We start from the raw sequence: 17,364 nt of genomic DNA, 5'->3' as shown, positions 1-17,364 counted from the left end.
TTATCTGATTCTGACTTGACACTGACATTTTATGTATTCTGTTCTAGGAAAAATTTGTATGCTCCGTCAACTTTGTTTTGAATTTGTTAGAAAAAAAAAAAAAAAATAAAAAAAAGGTTTACTTAAAACTTTTTAAAGTTTAGATGAGTTTCACTTTTGAGAAATTTTGATATAAGCGGTGGCATATAAAAATGCACTACAATAGGTATAACACATAATTAAATTTTGTATTAACATTTTTCTAATTTTGTTACATATAAAAATGGATTTAAGTTTTATAGATGAACTTCAAAATAAAAATATTCTAAACCGATTTGAAAAAAATACTGGAGCCAATACAAATAATACACTTAGTATAAAAAGTTCTTTAACATTGTATAAGGAAGAGCTTCTCAGTGGCTATCTTTTCAGTTATATTGAAAATTTGGATAGAATTCTAAAGAATGTTTTAATACCCCAAAGAATTGTGGAATTTACAGGTCATTTTTCATGTACTACTCCTATTTGGTAAGTTTTATATTTTTTGCAAATAAGTCCAGCATTAAAATTGCAATTATTAAAAACGAATATAAATATTCCAGCTACAGACGTAACCTGTAGATTCTTTAAATAATATATGTGTTACATATATGATAGACAGCCAGTTATAGCATCCAATAGGGATGTGGAAGAGGCCAAATTATTTACCATTTGTGTCATAAAAAAACGTAAAACAGAAAATGTTTTAGATTCAACCTCTCCTTTTTGAACATCATTGGAACGACTTATTTCAAACCAATTTTAAGGATGTTCATAGATTCCCAGATTGGTTTTTTAACTATACATACTTATCAATTTTAATAATCTTCAGATTCTAGTTAAGTCAGCCAGATACTTCTGGCTGAGTTGACAAGTGCACAGAGACTTAAGGCAGCCATATTTATTTCCCTTCTCGATTTGCACTTCCTTTGGCTGCTGTAATAAGCGCATTCTAGTGAATGCTGCAGCCAGGGATTCTTGGTGCCTAGTGTACGGGCTTCAGTAAGCTGGGTTTGAGTGGCTACCTAGTGGACGGTGCCCTTAGTCTGATATATTTATTACACACCTCTAAGCTTGATAGTTCTTGTATAGTTGTACAGAGGAACCTCGATTATCTGTCTCTCCATTAACCATCACCTCTGTTAACTGTCAGGGTACATACAGAAGTTGTATTGAGTACATAAGTAAAAATTTCCTTGTAAAAAAATAAAAAAAAGGTAATTTGATTTATGATGAGGACACAACGGCTATCCATTGCTGACAGATAAAGAAATCGTTGAAATGGCAACAAAGGCGAACCAAACAGATTCAGAAGCTGACACCGACTTGGAATTTGACTGTAGCTATGTCGATGAACTGAACCTATGTAACTGACAAAGATTTGCGTAAATAATCTAGAGAAGCTGCATTGCATATGCAATAATTTATCAAGTCATATTCTCAACAAGAAGCCAATAAAGTAGATTGCATGATCTTGTGCCGATTAAGAAATTCAGCCATCAAGTCGCAAAATGTGAAGCAACAGTAAAACAAACAAAGATTTCAAAATATTTTAAATTGATTCGATTGTACGAATACAACTCCCTATTATATTGTCAAACAAACCACAAAAATGAAGTTTGAGCGTTGTACTATGAATTTTAACTTTTTTTTAATGTTCTGTTAACCGTCTTTTTGATTATCCGTCATACCCTTGGTCCGGTGCCCTGACGGATAATCGAGGTTCTACTGTATAAGTTTTGTCCTTTAATAATTATTCTTTGATAACAGTTTTCTAACGATATATTTTTCTTATTGTTTTAGTTTGCAGTTATGCTTATCCATACAGTTACCAAAGAATCAAGGAGGATTTGAAAGCGAAGCTTTCTATATAAGTACAAATGGAAATTTTTCTATAGAGAAGTTAAGAGGTAGGTATGCATGTTTTTTATATCACAACATATTATTTGGCAATGTTTTTGTCTGTATTGAACATTCTTAGACTATAAACCTAATAAGAAAACTATACAATAAGCGCCACACTAGTAGACACACGGATACCTAATTGCTAGGCTTGGGCTAATCCGGGCCATTCTCATTTATGACTTTCATATCTGGCATGTCATGTGACTCTCATGAAACTATGCACAATAATTAGTTTTCTATACAAAAAATACATTAATTTATAGTATTGTTACTCTGCTTTAAAAAAATTTATATTTTCTGACATTCTAGACGTCACTTGACATAAAAGTAAACAGTGCAACAAGTGAAGGGTCCAGGACTGTATTAGCTCAATTTACCCGTCTGTCTAGTAGCATGAGCATGAGTGTTGGATGGTAAATATGGATATACCTAACTACAAAACTATAGAGGGTGGCTGGATGAAAACGAAATATATTTCTGTTTTAGAAATGGCTCTGTCTTTTGTTGGAGAGTATTCTAAAGATGAAAATAATTTTAATGTGGAGACTCTATTGAGTCATATATATTATACAAGAGTTTACGATTTGGATCAACTGGTGGCTTGTCTTTTTCAAACGGAATTAATAATTAAGCAAAATAATGTTAGTATCTATAGAGATTTTTTTATTTTAATATATTTTCTAGTACCGAACTAAGTTTTTCAGTACAAGCAGCATCCTTAATGATATAATGAAATAATTATAAGTTTTGTAGTTTTCAGATTTTGCTATTTTCCGAATTATTTTTTCAGGTACGTTTACTGATTCTTGACAGCATAACAATACCATTAAGATCAGTGCAATCATCAGAAAAGTTTAAAACTGTTAGTGCCGTTATGCAGATATTAAGAAAACTTGCCGAAAAATATAATATTATAGTAAGTATTTAGAGCATCTAAATGTAGTACAAAATATAGTATTTAGCTAAAACCTGTCTTTAGTTAACCAGAAGGAAAAATCTTTTATTTTATTCTATCTAGTGCAATGTAGTCCGTTCTTTAACGGTAAAATATTGCAAAACCTCTAAATTTTAAAGAACCGCTTGGATTGACATGAAATTTGGCATACACATAGCTAACAAGTCAAAGAAAAAAAGTGATATTGTGCCGATATGTGCTTTTGCCCCGGGGGTGGTTTTCACCCCCTCTTGTGCTGTAGTTAAAAGGGGTTGAACGAGTCACTGATCACGAATGTATGCAAATTTAGAAACACCAAATCTTAATCAATTTTTGTCTAACAGAAAAACAAAAAAATACATGATATTCAGAAAAGTAATGCTGACTTTTTTTGTTTTTCGAGATTTTTGGTATCTCTAACAATTTTTAAGTTATTTTGAAAAAAATCATATTTTTCAAAATTAAAATTTTTAAAAATTTCACTTTAAAACCAAATTTTTTCAAAAATAAGCACTTTGAATTGATGAAACTTACAGATCATATAAACACAACATAAGTAAAATAATTTATGGAGCGGTACCGATTTATTTCATTTAAGTTGCTAATTAGGGGGTGGTCTTCCCGATTTTTTTTTGCCAAAACAAAAGGGACCAACTTTATTTTGAGCATAACTTGCTTAAATTTAATGATAAAAACTTTTTATAAAAACAGAAATAAATCTCTTCTTAAACACTTTAAAAAAATTATAATGGATTCTCCCCAAAAAGTGCTTAATTTTTTGGATATTTCACTTCAAAGTATTCTATTTGAAATTTGGCGAATATGAATTTATTTTTCATTGGCTATAACTCTGGCTTTACGAGGTCCAGAGACCTAACGCGTACACCATTTTTTTTTACTTTTTTACAGGCCGTATTTTTGCTAAGAACGTTTTTTTCGACAAAATACTTACTTTTTGAGTTATTTGCGAAAAACCGTCTAAAAATGTAGTTATCGAGTTGACTTGGCGAAAAAGTTCTATAGAACAAAAGTTACTTAAAATTAGTCAGTTTATCAATTTCCGGACTTATTTTGGACTTATATTTTTCACCCCCAGTCACCCCCAGTGCAAAAGCACACATCGGCACAAATTTCATGTCAATCCAAGCGGTTCTTTAAAATTTAGAGCAAAAACCGTGAAAGAATGTACTAATGATTCCAAAGGGATTTTCTAACTTTTTATGCCATCCTAATATGTAATACGATTCTGCAAGGTCTGCAAAATATGTGTTTGTTTTGTCAATTATATTTTCGTTCAAGCTGAATTTTTTATTTACAGGCGATCTCTTTATATTTGGAAACACACAATAATTGGAGAATCAGGAGAGTAAGCCTCATGAGAACGTCCATCAAGTTAGCAGAACAAAGTCAGCAGAACACAGTTATTCTTATGCCATAATTAAGTGTAAATAAAATGCAAATTTAATGTTCCAAGAAAAAATTTATTGCTCTTTTTTTTTAAAAGTTATAGCATGTTCTACTACTAAAATCTACTATATTTTGTACCAGATTCTAAAATCTCCTAAATTTAAAATTTTCCCACTAAATCACAAGAATTTCTACTAGATTTAGTAGAAGATCTACTAAATTGGCAACCCTGAATATGGTACAAAAACTTCTATTGTGCAGTCATGCAGTCAAGGAGAATGGATCTAGAGTTTCTAATCTCATCTGCTTTTGGTAGTAATTATTGGTAAAATTCCCACGGTTTATTAACTTCTTAATTAAATTTATTGTTGGAACATTTCATTTGCATTTAATAATTCAGAGAATACTGTGGTACTCAATTATTTGATATTTTATCAATAATTATTGAACTACTGTTCAATGTTAAAGTTGAACTACTGCTAGTTTGAAATCAAGTTGGCGGAACATGTGATAACTTAAAAAAAAAGAACAATAAATTTTTTCTTGGAACATTAAATTTGCATTTAATTCAGAGAATACTCTGGTATTCAATTATAGATAATTTATCAATTTGATACCAAAAAATTGATAATTTATCTATAATTGAATACCAGTATTCTCTGAATTTAATGCAAATTTAATGTTCCAAGAAAAAATTTATTGCTATTTTTTTAAGTTATCGCATGTTCCGCCAACTTGATTTCAAGCAAGCAGTAGTTTAACTTTATCATTGAACAGTAGTTAAATAATTATTGATAAAATATCAAATAATTGAATACCACAGTATTCTCTGAATTAAATGCAAATGAAATGTTTTAACAATAAATTTAATTAAGAAGTTAATAAACCGTGGGACTTTTACCAATAATTACTACCAAAAGCAGATGCGATTAGAAATTTTAGAGCCATTCTCCTTCACTGCACAATATAAGTTCTTGTACCATATTCAGGGTTGCCAATTTAGTAGATTTTCTACTAGATCTAGTAAAATTCCTTGTGATTTAGTGGGAAAATTTTAAATCTAGTAGATTTTAGAATCTGGTAGAAAATATAGTAGATTTTAGTAGTAGAACATGCGATAACTTAAAAAAAGAGCAATTAATTTTTTCTTGGAACATTAAATTTGCATTTAATTCAGAGAATACTCTGGCATTCAATTATAGATGATTCATCAAATTTTTGAACTACTGTTCTGCTAGCTTTATTATCCAGTTAGCAGAACATGCGATAACTTAAAAAAAGAGCAATAAATTTTTTCTTGTAACATTAAATTTGTATTTTATGGTATACGATTATGGTATAATTATGGTATAAGAATAACTGTGTTCTGCTGACTTTGTTGTGCTAACTTGATGGACGTCGCATGAGAAAGCAATTTAAAGCCCAACTCATGAATTTTTGCCATTGTCATAAAGCACTTGTGATTTGGGCCATTGTCTTGAAGAAACAACATTCTTTTACATATGGAGCCGTTTTTCACTGACTTCCTGCGTCAGTTTGTCCAATAATGCGCAGTAATATTGGCTATTCATAGCTCTACCTTTTTTAATATAGGCAATTAAAAGTATGCCTTCGAAACCCCAAAATACAGTGGCAACGACTTTTCCGACCCATTGATCGACCCTTGGCAGCTTCTGAGCACTTTTGCCAGCTTCAGTCCACTGCCATGCGTTCATTCTGTTCTGTGTTGTGTAGTAGTGGTAGTGGATCCAGGTTTCATTAACAGTTACCAATCGACGCCAAAAGTCTGCCGGATCCAAGGTCTGAAGGTCCAAACACTGATAAGAAGTGGTCAAACGATCATGTCTTTGGTCAGTGGTCAGCAATCGCGGCACCCATCGGCAGGATAATTTTTTCATATTCAACACTTTGTTCAAAATATGGCTAATGTACTCTTTACTAAATCTTGTGGCCTCTGCCAATTAACGCACCTTCACATTACGATCAGCTAGAACCATTTGATGGACTTTATTCACATTTTTCGACGTACCTCCATCCGTGGGTCGTCCAGTAAGTGGTTCATCCAATGTAGATATAGGCCATTACGAAATTTACGAAACCAAAATTTAACAGTGTAGTCTGAAGGAGCATTAGTCCCATAATATGTATCCAGTTTTTTTTATTTCCTTCGCCGTTTTATTTCTCAAATAATGTTTGAGATCTCGAATATCGTTTTTCTTCATATGCGTCATTTTTTCAAACACGAACTTTATGCAGCTGTCAAAAATATACTAATGACTGCATCGCGCTAAAATTTGATATGTATGTCTATGTCTAAAAAAGGTTAGATTTTCTAGAACTAATGTTTTTGTGAGATCGCAGTGCTCAATCAGCAAAGGAAGTTACTTAACTAACAGACCACCAGATACCATTCTGACATGCAATAGATTTTAAAAGAAGTAATGTGTAATGTGTACAACTTTGTGGAACACATTAGTTTTTTTTTCATGTTTTGTATCTATGTGTGTCTATGTTCGCTAGTTTTTAATCTTCACATGTTCATTAGAGCATATATATTGTTTGTATCTGGTAGTTATTAAAATTAATTATTATTAATTAAAAAAACTTGTTATTTCAAAAAAAAAAACTGCTCATACTAGATTCAAACATACGCAGTCGGCTGCTGATTATACCTTATTTTCAGATCTCAGAACACAATGCAAAACATTAACAAATCAATGCTATAGATCTTATATCTCCAACATTGAGGAATCTATTCACTCAGATTCAAAACAATTTTGGAATCATGTTAACTCATTGAATAAAAGCCATGGAATTCCAAGTGTTATGCATTTTAATGACATGTCAGCAGAATCAAGTGAGGAAATAGCAAACTTGTTTGCGAGCCATTTCTCTAGTGTCTATCGCTCTGACAAAGTTAATTTAAGTAACTACGATTTTAAATTAAAAAATCCGGTCGACATTCCGTTTATTCAATTTTCACTTTCTGAAGTCTTTGAGTCTATAAATGGTCTCAAGGATAAACTCAGTTATGGCCCTGATAACATTCCAACATATTTTTTAAAAAGATGTGTCTACAGTTTATCTAAACCTTTACATGTATTATTTAATTTATCTTTGACACTACATACCTTCCCTAGTAAGTGGCGTGACAGTAACTCCGGTATTTAAAAACGGCGACAGAGACAATATAAAAATTATAGACCTGTTGTTACATTATGTGCCATCCCCAAACTTTTTGAATTAATTTTAAACAAATATCTTACTTGGCAATGTAGAAATCTCTTGATTAATGAGCAACATGGATTTAGGCAGGGTAAATCTACATCTACAAATCTTGTTTTATATCATGATTACATTGTCAGGGCTTTGGAAGATGGGTACCAAGTGGACTCCATTTATACTGATTTCTCGAAGGCCTTTGACACAGTGATTCATTCTTTACTCATCTTTAAATTAAGATGTATTGGTTTTCGTGAGTGGTTTCTTTCATGGTTGAGTAGTTATCTTGATGAAAGAGTTCAGTTTGTTTTTATAAAGGGTTCACTTTCGATTCCTATCTTGGTCAGTTCAGGGGTCCCACAAGGCTCACATGTGGGTCCTCTTCTCTTTAACTTGTTTATTAATGATATTTCTGAGGTAATAAAAGTTTGTTAGTTTTTGCTATTTGCTGATGACCTTAAGCTATATTTCAAAGTTTCAAATCTGTCTGATTGTCTAAGGATCCAGGAAGACTTGACTTCTCTATACAATTGGTCTCTTTCCAATTGTCTCCAGTTAAATTAAGATAAGTGTTTTGTTATATCCTTTAGCAAATCTAAAAATAATGTTGTGTTTGACTATCACATTAATACAAGTGTTCTATCAAGAGTGACTGAAATAAAAGACTTGGGGGTGTTATTTGACAGTTCCTCGTCATTTATCCCACACATTAACAATTTGTCAAATAAAGCATACTGTAATCTAGGTTTTATCACAAGAAACTCTCGAGATCTTTCCGTACCCACATATAGAATTTTATATCTTACTTTTGTCTGTAGCATCCTGTCTTATTCTTCTATAGTATGGTCACTATACTATTTTAACTATATTTACACCCTTGAAAAAATTCAAAATAAGTTTCTCCGGATTTGTGCTTATAGATTAAACTTAAAGAACATGTCTTCGGTGGAATTAAGGTCAAGGCTAAATATCAGTTCCTTAGAAGACTACAGAACTAAATGTGATTTAATTTTTCTCTATAAACTACTTGACCATACCACCGACTGTTCTGATTTATTAAGTCTTATCAACTTTAGATGTAGCACTAGAATTCTTAGAGACTTGCCCATATTTTCTATAAAACACTATCACACCAACTATGGCCAATTCTCTCCAATTAACAGGATTCAGACACTGGGAAATGATTTTAGTCAATCTTATGATCTGGTGGATACAAGATCTGTAAGATTTAAGCACTGCCTGACTGAGTATGTAAGCAATCAGAAGATGAGTGACCTTTACCTTGGAGTCTTCATTTCATTTGATTTTAATTGTCAGAGATTTTCATTTTAATAATATTTTCAGGAATTTTAATTTACTTAAATTATAATCATTTGTTTAACAATATTTATTAATTATTTAATACTTAGTTTAGTATTTGTGTTATGGTTAGGATACTTTATTTTTGTTATTTGTAAAAATGGGGACATCCCGTAATAAATAAATAGTTAAATATACTGCTCAATATATTATTAACCTTTATATTATAATTTTAGGTAGTGGTCACAAACTTTTGTACAACTAGGATAAATGAAAATGAAGCATACACCGTAGCATCTTTAGGAGATAGTTTTTACCACATGGTTAATTCTAGGATAATTTTTACAAAGACTGAAACATTTTTCAAAGCTAAATTATTGAAACATGTAATGCACGAAGAGAAAGAAGTTATATTTTAATATTTTAATAAAGAGAATTAAAAAAAATCTATATCGTTTATATTGACCAATTAGCCCACTATGTTCTTCTTCTGAAGGTGCCTATCTTCTAGTACCTAATGTTGGCGACTACATTGACCCAACGTATTCTATAGGGCTTTTCATTCACAGTCATTTGTTTCGAGCCTCTATCATTGGAGAGGTAATTAATTATATTGTACAGATACTAGCTAAATGAAGTTTATTAAAAAGCTTACGAATATTATTGTTATTTCACTCACGCACTTTTGTAGTTATCATAAACAGTTTTAATATGATTTCGCGGTATTATTCACGTGTATACATTGTTACAGTTTCTCTTTGAACAGTTGTTCACTAACAGAGAAGGAGAGAGCCAAAAAGCGACTGTTATCTGCGGCAACCTATACCAGAGAGAGCGAGAAACACGTATGATGTCTACGAGGGCCAAAATCAGAGAGTGAGGAAAACATGTCTGTCGTCTGCTGGAACCAGTATCAGAGAGAGTAAAAAAAAAGATTAACAACAAAAATTTTTGTGAGTTTTCTTTTCCTGGGAATACGGCTATCAGTGCGCGATAAAATGTGCTTGATTTTACAAAACAAGCAGATTTTAATTTCTGTTTAAGTGGTATATTTAAATATAATCAATACCTCGAGAAACTTCAGTTAAAAACAAGTTACCAAATTTTTTTACGTAATCTGTATCGTTTTTTTATAGTTTTAATTGCTTTTTTGTGACTAACTTTGTTTAATAACCGATATTGTTTGATCCACCCTAGAATGTAATTCACGAACGAATTATACCGTAACTACCGCAACCTAGCAAAAGTTTTTGTTGTTCCTGGAGGTATTATTGTGGTGAAAACCAGGAGCGAGTTCATAGTTGTGGCGTCCGATTTGAATCAATGCTGGAAAGTTGTTTGAACTATATGGGTCGCGTATAATTCAGTTTTGCGAACAATACCAAACCATGACTTTTATTGGTGTATGCAGTGATCAAACTGAAGTAGATAATTTTTCTAACCATTTTTTCTGAACAATCAGAATTAAACATTATACAGGGTGTTTCATTGGGAAACGGAAATACTTTAATTGTGAATAGAGGTCACCGAGGCGGTTCTAGGTATACTACATTTTTTGCCCTACCGACTTTTATAACCGAGTTACAGGGTGTTTTATCGATTTTGCCAATTTCTTTCCTAAGCCATAACTTTCGAACCACCGTGTATATTTTTTTGATATTTGGTACACATGTCTGTGTCTCATCCAAAACCCAAACGACCGACATACTAATCACAAGAAAAATCCAGGTCCGGATTAACAAAAAATTATAAAGTAATTGTGACCTTAAAACAACACCCTGTATATTGAAAATCTGTTTGCATATTTGAAAAGAACACAAAAAACTAAGTCTAATCGTTTGCCTCAATTTTTCGGCCAGAGAATTTTATGACTTTAATTTTAAAATTATATTTAATTTTTTAAGAACTCTGACATTAAAAAGAATGTATTATTAACTTTTAATTATAAATTATTAAAGCTATTGAATAAATACATATTTTAAAATTAAGCAATACTTATTTACCACATTGGAACGACCCAATTATTAATCAAAGAAAAATCCAAGTCCGGATTAACAAAAAAAAAAAAAAAAAAAAATAAAGTAATTGTGATCTTGAAACAACACCCTGTATATTGAAATTTTCAAAATTGGTTTGCACATTTGAAAAGACCACAAAAGTCTGAGTTTATCGGTTTGCTTTAATTTTTCGTGAAGGAAATTTAATGACTTTAATTTTGAAATTAAATTAATATATTGATAAAAGAACTTTTAACAATAAATTATTAAAGTTATTAAATAAATACCCATTTTAAAAATAATCAATACTTATTTACGACATAGTGTAGGAAACAGAGGTTGAACCTTGCAAAATGGACACAAGTCCGGTTTTATTTTTTTTCTGGCATATCAAGGGGTGCTTATTATCAGACTAACTTTTTCTGAAAAAATTTCGCCCCGGAACCCCCCTTTTCACCCCTTTAAAGGGGGTAATTTATGGTTTTTGCAGAACGTAGCCCTTCCTGTACCTTTTACAAAAAATTTCTTTTATAGAAATATGAAGAGGACTTTATTTTCTACGATTTATTTCCGACAGCATCTCTCTATCATCCACCGTTTAGCAATGGTGGCGCCCCAAAGTTGACAAGTTTTTAAAAAAGATGTTTTTAGAAAAAATATATTTTTCGCTAACTGTAACGGAAATTAAATAGAAATGCTACGGAGATTATTCACAAATATATGATTGATTTTTTCGTATAGGTTTCACTTAAAGGTAATTGCCCTTTTTTTAATTACAGGGTGTTACATTTTAAAAAACCCCTTTTTATACCATCTGAACCGTTTATGCTAGAGTAAAAAGACTTTCAGCGATTACCCATGTACTGGTGTTATTTACAAATTTGTATAATGCACCCCCATTTTTTCCCCGGAACCACCCAAAAAAGAAGAAGAATTAATAAATAAAGTGATTTTCTTGGAATCCTTCACACACAATGCCCTTCATTAATATGCTTCATATATCATTTTGTGCAAGTTATTATTACCCATGCATGGACACTAAACGCGATTTCCTAGTGCAACCCTTGTAGCCAAAAACAATAAATAAAATGGGGGGTTAAATTTTTTTTTTGTTTTTTACTTTTTGATCCATATGGGCATATGCTTCATCAATAGTGCTTTTCAAAAATATATATGGTTATTGCAACATCCCTGCGCAAACCACCCCTATCCTTGAAAATATACTGCAGAAACTACCCCTATACCTTATCCAGCATGTTTTTACGATTTTCTCATTACCTATTCATTTTTTTTAAACAAAACTTATACAAGGTTAAAGACCACTATTTACTCTAAAAATTAGGTCCTATTCATTTTTTTCGTTTAAGCAACCGTTACGGCACAGTGGCGCCGTAAACCTCATAGATGCTTTGACGGGCTCCAGTTTTTGTTTATTTTTTCGTCATCTGTTTGTTTTATTGATAAAGTACTTATGCAAAATAAAACAACACAGTGTAACCTACAAATTATGACTTATGCACATTGTAGTTCAAAGCTTTCATTGCGATTTTGAGTCGCCAAACGTTCTCACAAGAGTGTGGACAATATTTTTGGACTCAAGTTGACTACGAGAGAATCAAAGTAAGTTTGTGTTAAACCTTTATAAACACTTTATAAACCTATATATAGTATAATATTTATTTTTAAGAAATTTTAAATGTCAAAGTCCTAGTAATCCTACATTGTCCAATTTTCTGGCTTTACTCTGTATAATAAACATGTTTTTAAGTTTTTGTCTTGAATTTTTAAACTTTTTTCACTTTCTGTTGGTTCGGATTTGCCGAAAGTTCGGATTCGCGGGGTTCGGATTTACGGGGTTCTACTGTATATCTAATTTCAAAATTAAAGTTAATTAATATTTGCACAAAAAATCAAAGGTAATCGATAAACTCGGATTTTTGTGGTCTTTTCAAATGTGCAAACAATTTTTGAAAATGTCAATATACATGGCGTTGTTTCAAGGTCACAATTACTTTATGTTTTTTTGTTAATCCGGACCTGGATTTTTTTTGGGATTCATTTTAAAATGAGTATTTATTCAATAAATTTAATAATTTATAATTAAAAGTTAATAATACCTGCTTTTTAATGTGGAGTTCTTAAAAAAATTCAATATAATTTCAAAATTAAAGTCAAAAAATTGTCTGGCCGAAAAATCGAAGCGAACTATTAGACTTAGTTTTTTGTGCTCTTTTCAAATATGCAAACAGATTTTCAAAATTTCAATATACAGGGTGTTTTTTTAAGGTCACAATTAGTTTATAATTTTTTGTTAATACGGACCTGGATTTTTCTTGTGATTAGTATGTCGGTCGTTTGGGTTTTGCAGGAGACATGTGTGTAGCAAATATCAAAAAATATATAGGGTGGTTCTAAAGTTATGGCTTAGGAAAGAAATGGGCAAAATCGATAAAACACCCTGTAACTCGGTTATAAAAGTCGGTAGGGCAAAAAATGTAGTATATCTAAAACCGGCTTGGTGACCTCTATTCACCGTTAAAGTATTTCCGTTTCCCAATGAAACACCCTGTATAAGTTAATTTGATAACAAACTAGATAAAAATGAGACATTGAGATGTTACGTTTTCTCTATATTGTTGTAAAAAGCGGAGACATGGACGCTTGCAGACGCCACTATTAAAAAACTTGAAGGATTTGATATGTGGCTTTATGGAAGAATGCTGAGAATATCATATACAGCAAGGATCTCGAACAATGAAGTCCTAGGAAGAATTAAGAAGGAACCGTAGATTGTGTTTACCATCAAACGCATAAAATTGCAGTAGGGGAGAGTTGGATAAAACGGGATAGTCGGATAAAACGGGATACCTAGCCTAGAGACCCAAGTAGTGCTGCTATCAATCGGACAACGACGAAAACTTGTTCTCAGTCGTCTTTTTAACATTCTCAGTTCGTTTTACCTCGATGCCATTATTTGATGAAAAGTTGTGTTTAGAATTGGTTGACTCTATTTTTTTGGTACTTTGTACTTTTAAGTGCGTTGTTCTACATTATATTGCCTACATATTTAAACATATAATTCCGGTGACTATTACATTTAATTAAGCACTCATTAACGAATATTCTCATGTGTAGTCTATCTAATTTTACTTTCACGTTTAGGCAGGAGCCATTTTTGTTTTGAAAAAAGTCCGAGTTGGACAAAACGGAACACTTATAAATTGGATAAAATGGGATACAGTTTTTTATGTCCCGTTTTATCCACCTATTTATTTGTTGGCCTGTTAATTTTTTACAACATATTTTTAAACAACATATTTTTATGTGACTTTTATTCTGATATACGTACCTAGTCCTAAATAAAAGGTATTATTTCCCATTTGCAATAAAATATAAAAAGACGTATTTGTAAGTTTCTGACTACTGAAGATATTGTTTTTAAACGCTTTTCTTTACTTCAATAGTTTGCATCAAATCTTTAGACGTTAATTTGACTGACTTTTCTTCAATGCAAATGAATGAAAATTTGCAGACATATGCATTCGCGGGAACAATACACGAATAGACAATAATTTTTTTATGCTTATTAATTGTTTAAATAAAAAAAAAAACGATTTTAATGGAAAATGCTTAAATTCTCTTGTTTTTTACAATGTAGAAACTTGAAACTTTTACGGATAATTATAGCTAATAATATGAACTATACATAATTTCACTTTTTACGTTAATTGTTTACGTTGTGCTTCATAAATAAACAATAAAGTTTCAAATTTTGAACGCTCATATATTTTGTTTATATATAAATCGGCGTTTATGCGTGTCAAATTTCAATACGATACGAAACAAAACTTCAACCAAAACTCGAATTAAAAAAATTCGTGTTTTTATCGTAGTCTTAGAAAAACCACCGGTAGAGACGTTTTGTGCTACAATTAACATTAGAATTGTCAATAAAATTTTTTTTGTTTATTAATTGTTTAAATAAAAAACGATTTTAACGGAAAATGCTTAAATTCTCTTGTTTTTTACAATGAAGAAACTTGAAACTTTTACAGATTGTAGCTAATTATATGAACTATACATCATTTCACTTTTTACGTTAATTGTTTACGTAGTGCTTCATAAATAAACAATAAAGTTTCAAATTTTTTGCGATTCCCACTACTTTTCATGGTTGTACATCATATGTTTTATACATATTTTAATAAACATGACGATATATTTTAATGTTTGAAAAGTGTAAGACTAAAAAGTAAAACATAAAAAAATATGAAAAAAATATTTTTAAGAAACGCTTTTCTTTAGTTACGAGTGACTAAAACTAAACATATAAAAAAATCAACCAAAAAGCAAAAAATAAAAAAAATTGAAAAAATCTAACACATTAATTAAGACATAACTTTTCTTTGACGAATGTGTTAGATTTTTTCAATTTTTTTTTATTGTTTGCTGTTTAGTTGATTTTTTTATATGTTTAATTTTAGTCACTGGTAACTAAAGAAAAGCGTTTCTTAAAAATAGTTTTTTCATATTTTTTTATTTCAAAAGTAAATTTTGCTTTGCAGTCTTATATCTACTTAAATATACTTTTTAGATAATTTTATGCAAAAAATTAAATATTGTGAACCTATCCCGTTTTTCCAACCGTGGTGTGCTAAAACGGGATGTGCAGGACTTTAATAAATATTTTTTTTACTATTTTCCAGTCATTAAAAATAGCTAAAAATATGTTTTTTGTGCGCTTCAATAAATGTTATACCTATAAAAAAATAATAATAGGATAATTTCTTTAACATTTTTTCCGTAATAAAAATAAACAAGAATGGTATCCCGTTTTGTCCAACTCTCCCCTATCTGGGAGACGTTATGAGAAATCAGCACCGTTACTCCCTGCTTCAGTCCATATTGCAAGGTAAAGTCGTAAAGTCAAAGGTAAGCATGGACCCAGTAGAAGGAGAATATCATGGCTGCGGAATTTGAGAACATGGTTTAAGAAAACCTCAATGGAACTGTTTCGAGCCGCAGCGAGCAAGGTTATGATTGTCTATATGATTTCCAACATCCGAAGCGGATAGGAACCAGAAGAAGAAGAGGAAATTTGATAACAAGCACAGCTTATATAAACTATAATATTGTACACTATCGCAATATTCGATATTCGCAATCTTCTGTTGTTTAGTGGCTGCTGTAGTGGTATAGGAAGACAATATGTAAAAGGAAATGGAGTTGGATGGGGCACACACTAAGGAGACCTGATACAGACATAGCGAGGCAAGCCCTAGAATACACACCACATGGCAAGAGAAGACCAGGTAGACCCGTAGAAACGTGGAAAAGAAGTGTGGAGAAAGAAATTAATGCTATTGGGAAAACCTGGCCAGAAATAAAGATTAGTGCAAAGGATAGGACAGAATGGAGGCAGACAGTTGACGCCCTATGCTCCGCATGGAGTGAAGTGGAATAAGTAAGTAAGTAGTGGTATAGTATGGTATTGTATGGTATGGTACATCGGGGCAGGGCCCACTTGTGAGCCCTTGAGACACACCTTCTTCGGCCTCTCTGGGGCCCAGGCTGCATAGGGCTCCCATGTCTGTCAGAATCAGCAGGGTCTGCAAACCTGAGCTCCTCCTGCCGATGCCATCTCGAATGTCTAATCCCCCAGAAACCTTATGGCCTCACAAAAAGCTACAAGTCTCTTCAAAGGAAAGGCCCCCACCTGGCTCGGCTGCATAGATACCGATCCCAGGATCTACTATCTCTGATAGGCCAATGCCGGATGCCGGGCATTCCCAGAAGACATGTGAGAAGGTTTCTTCCTCCTCATTACATAGGCGGCACCGTGAGCCATCCGCCAATCCAAGCAGATGAAGGTGCCGTCGGAGTCTACAACAGTGGGCAGTAGTGGTAATATCAACTAGTTAGGGTGGCATTCCATGGTGTCTGTTGGCTCTTTCTTGACTAACTGTGCTTACTAACGGGATATTTAGGTCTCTATAAAGTGTTTGATTAGAAATGTACCACAATAAAATTTATGAAGTACTTAGACCATGAAAAACACATCTGAATCAACCCATTATAGGCCAGCGTCCTATTTGTAGATCACTAAAAATTTAATTTTTTTTTCAACCGTAAAAATTTGAAGAAAAATTTCTATAGATTTAGATTTATGACTTAGATTGAATTAGATATAACTTTAGTTGAACTTTATTTCCAATATCCTTTTAATTAAAAAAATATAAACATCGCACAAAATTTGCTGACTTCGTTTAGATTTAGGTAGGTAAGTACCTATCTACAAAAATTAAATAATAAAAATTTTAGCCCAAAGTATCGGTCCTTTTTTATCGTTTACTGGATTATTTTTGTTGAGTATTGTTGATTTATAAACCATGTTCATGAATAATTCATAGAAGTGTTGTTTTACCGATCTAGAAACAGGGGCGGATCCAGAGATTTCTTGAGGGGGGGGGGGCGTAACCTTGTCAACATGGGCCCAATACCGGGAGGTTTGGGAGGTATGGAATACCCTTTTTTGAGTTTTGAAAATTGACGTTTTAAAACACATTTTTTTACTCTGTTCAC

General features: G+C 31.9%; 1 protein-coding gene across 2 annotated transcripts; it reads left to right on the top strand.

Annotated features, from left to right (window-relative positions):
- Positions 1-61: 61 nt before the first annotated feature.
- Positions 62-9,250, top strand: LOC126879446 (DNA repair protein XRCC3). 2 transcript variants are annotated; one of them, XM_050642461.1, is made up of 6 exons: positions 63-205; positions 274-507; positions 1,822-1,928; positions 2,410-2,564; positions 2,714-2,839; positions 9,022-9,250. In XM_050642461.1, the coding sequence occupies exons 1-6, from the start codon at positions 192-194 to the stop codon at positions 9,202-9,204; spliced, it is 819 nt and encodes a 272-aa protein (XP_050498418.1). In that variant the 5' UTR covers positions 63-191; the 3' UTR covers positions 9,205-9,250. The 2 variants fall into 2 exon arrangements, with proteins under 2 accessions (XP_050498419.1, XP_050498418.1); XM_050642462.1 differs by lacking the exon at positions 274-507 and having other exon boundaries at positions 62-205.
- Positions 9,251-17,364: the final 8,114 nt, after the last annotated feature.

The sequence above is a fragment of the Diabrotica virgifera genome, chromosome 2 (genome assembly GCF_917563875.1).
Source record: "Diabrotica virgifera virgifera chromosome 2, PGI_DIABVI_V3a".
Lineage (NCBI taxonomy): Eukaryota > Metazoa > Arthropoda > Insecta > Coleoptera > Chrysomelidae > Diabrotica > Diabrotica virgifera.
This window is presented reverse-complemented; position numbering and strand designations above follow the sequence as displayed.